Source organism: Morone saxatilis, unplaced genomic scaffold, assembly GCF_004916995.1.
Source record: "Morone saxatilis isolate NCDOM2014 unplaced genomic scaffold, NCSU_SB_2.0 Contig9, whole genome shotgun sequence".
NCBI lineage: Eukaryota > Metazoa > Chordata > Actinopteri > Moronidae > Morone > Morone saxatilis.
The window spans coordinates 11126280-11129682 of NW_023340268.1; the positions used below are offsets into that span (position 1 = coordinate 11126280).

The 3403-nt window shown below is 44.8% G+C and overlaps 1 protein-coding gene across 2 annotated transcripts in view; it reads right to left on the bottom strand.

Moving 5' to 3' along the window:
* tpd52 (tumor protein D52) overlaps positions 1–3403 on the bottom strand; it is a 19787-nt gene that overhangs the window by 8854 nt on the left and 7530 nt on the right. The window contains exon 1 of one of the 2 annotated variants that reach the window (XM_035681378.1): positions 3108–3350. The exons of the other annotated variant lie outside the window; for it this stretch is intronic. Coding sequence (XP_035537271.1) covers positions 3108–3231 — 124 coding nt within the window. The 5' untranslated portion in view covers positions 3232–3350. Of the gene's footprint in view, positions 1–3107; positions 3351–3403 lie in introns of those variants that run through there. 2 annotated transcript variants of the gene reach the window in all.

Consider the following 3403-nt stretch of genomic DNA (forward strand, 5'->3'; position numbering starts at 1 on the left):
ATAAAAAAAGAAAAAACAATTACAAAAGAAAAAAAAAATACAAACCACTCTTCCTTCACGTCCCGGCCCTTCGTTGTTTCTCTCTACTACGTATCAGGGCATTTCTACCATCACACAGAGGTGTCACCCGAGGTGTATACCGCTCTCTGATAATGATGTTTAGCCACGCATCTGACAGGGAGCTGGTGCCCCAGTAGGGGCGACCGGCGTCGCACCCCCTAGTACTCACCGGCACCTTTGCTAGACTCCCGCGCTACAGGTCCTGGGGGCTCAGACGCGTGCGAGAACAGGCCCAGCCGCAGCAAGCGCCAGGGTCGTGCTCGTCCGGCCCACCGGTGCAGTCAACAAGGACACGCGGCTGACGGATGTTGTTAGACCCCGGCACTGACGCGGCTGGAATCAGCGAAATTAGAAATGTGTCCTCTGAGGTTATTCCTTCTTTTCCTATCGTGGTCTTCAGACGAATTTTATTCAGGGATTCAGCGCAGTGAAACAAAGACTGTTATGCATCACAAAGACAAAAATAGTGAGGTATTAAAAACAGAAAAGAAGAAACACCCCAAGACGCAATTGAATTACAATGATGTGGGCAGGCAAGGCACAAAAAAATAACTTTCTAGAGATACAGGAAATAGGGATACTGGTATGATGTCAGTACCTTAGCAGGGCGGGTGGGGGGACTATAGCATAAACTGAGAAGAGTCCCAAACAGACCTGAAGGAAGATTTTGGAAGATACTGGCCTTGTAACTTCTGAACCATGGTGCAAAACATTAACATTAGCTGTCAAAAAGCATTCTGAACTGCACTGAAGGTCCAAATCAAATATTCTGATCATATAAGCTAGATCAGGCAGCAACCGATTGCCGATCAAACACACAAAGAAACTGAAGTAGGCATTTGCAAACGTTGGAATAAAGATGCACAACAGTAACTAACGCTGGTTGAAAGTTTTAAGTCTTTTTTACCTCTGACCATGCTCACCATCACTAATGGAAGTGGTCAGAAATGTGCTCTTTCCATCCTATGATCCCTGACCCCTTACATATCTTTTCATTTTAACTCAACAAACCCCACATCCTCTCCTCCCACCTCATTCCAAAACACTTGGCGGCCTTCCTCTCTTTCATGTCACACCCCGATACTCCCAATAAAACATTTTAACTCAGACAGAACGTTCGTCGAGGACGGAGATACAAAAAGAACAAGAATCTCGCAATATATACTCCCACAAAGACAGAGACAGTGGAATGTCCTCACAACCGTCTGGAGAGCTGCTCCCGAAGCCGTCCAATCACACGGCGTTAACATAAACTCAGGACTGGGTGGTGCCACTACTCGTTCTTACACAAATTAATACCATGGGAGGAAGGGGAGATGATTGGATGAAAAGTGAAAATATTTACATGTCAAAACATGCATAAGGTCACATTTAAAGTGAGTAAATCATCCGCCAGAGGAAATGAAGGGGGCATTACAGTAATTAGGTGAGAATAAATGCAGTGGAAATTCCTTTTTCAGCCAGCAAGAACCCCCCCCCAGGATTCCTCTGAAGCATTACACTTCATCTGCCCTCAACGTCTTTTCCCCTCATATCTCTTTCTCTGGTCTTACAGTTGCCCCCCTCCTCCCATTACTGGTGATACAGCAGTGAGACACACAAACACAAACACACACACACACACACACAGAATATACAGATACACACCTGCTTACAGTGACAGAATTGTGTAATGGACACTTCCCCTTATAACGGCTGTGCTTCAGTATAATAGGACAAACAGTACTTTTATATTTCACCACATTATGCTGCTCGAGAACTGAACATGTATCTGCTCTCCAGAGGTATTGTAAGATCACAGCGAGGGGTGAGAAGAACAGGCTCTGCAGGCCAACACCTCGCCTGAGTTATCTGCTATGTCAAACTTTGTAACGCGTGGCTGCAGGCTGCAAAATGTTATATCTGTATGTCTGAGTGTGGAGGTAGCTATGGAGCGACTGTATGATTCGTTTCCATCAGTAGGTGCATAGAGCGAGAGAGAAAAAACAGACACAAAAGGGAGAGAGAGAGCTAGAAAGTTTGTACGTGGGTGTAGGCAGAAGTTTGGCTTGCTTCACCAAACTGCATACCCGCCCACATTACTGCCATACCCCTCTGCTGTAGCTCACTTCCTCTTAAGACTAACGTATTCTGCCCCATGACCACCTAACTCTCTGTAGTTCACATCCACAACAACTAATTAGAAAAGTAAAACTATAAAGCTGAAGCATGCATTTAACAAATAATTACCTCTTCTTTTTTACAGTCACAAGCAAACAAAATATAAAATACAAGTACGAAACTATAAATGCAATCCTCCATACCTGTATATACCACAACAAAACAATAAAAGCTTTTTCTGTGGCAGTGTGGCAAAGAAGCAGTCACACCAGATTTGTTATGACAATATTAAATTATCCCTGATTCGCTGGGCTACGTTTCCAGAAAGATCAAGATTATTAAATTTTGTTTGTGAGACAATGGAACAAACAGCACATCAGCTGCCACCAAAATGTGGCTCTGACGTACTGTACAACCTAATCTTAACTTCACTCAACAGATTGACTGATGTGATGGAAAGTATTACACCAGGGATATTATATGGTCTCTAATTCCTACACCGAAAGACGGTACAATAGCAATTATGGGCCATTTTCTAAATGTGGAACCAAAAAAGATATGCCAACACCTCCCTGGCATTAAATAATCATAACTCCTAACTTTAACAAAGCAATCTTCAGTGCAAATCTATGAGCACACAACACCAGCCTACTGTGTGTGTGACCAAAAGATTTGGTCTCATTTAGAAGTAATGATTTTCTAAAAAAGTAAAAATAAAAAGCAGTTTAGAAGCCTGAAAACTAAATGAAACTGCAAATCTGCTGTCACACACACACACACCCACAGCTCCCAGTTTCCCTAAATTCTTGCTGTCCATTGAACCAAACCCATGTTTTGTCTTTCTGTCCTGCGCACACGCACGCACGCACACACACGCACACACACACACACACACACACACTCCTCACATCCTCCGCCCAGCCTCTCCCTTTCCTCCTTGTGATTACCTCTGGTTTTGACAGCTGGCGAGCTGGGCGGCGTGTCGCTGTAGGCCGGGGAGAGGTAGAGGTAGTTGGCGTTGACTCCTTGTTCAAAGTCAAACGGAGAGTGGTATTCCTCCAGCGGCTCCATGTTTTACGGCTCGTGGTTTGTTGACGTTCGGAGTGACAACCACCTCCCTACTGTCACCACTACCTAAGCAGAAACAGCCAAGTGCTGATTGCCTGCATGTGATCCAGGCGCGTGCTGGCTCTGTGACTCCTTGTGTATGGCGTCCTGGACTCTTGGTGTGTGTGTGTGTGTG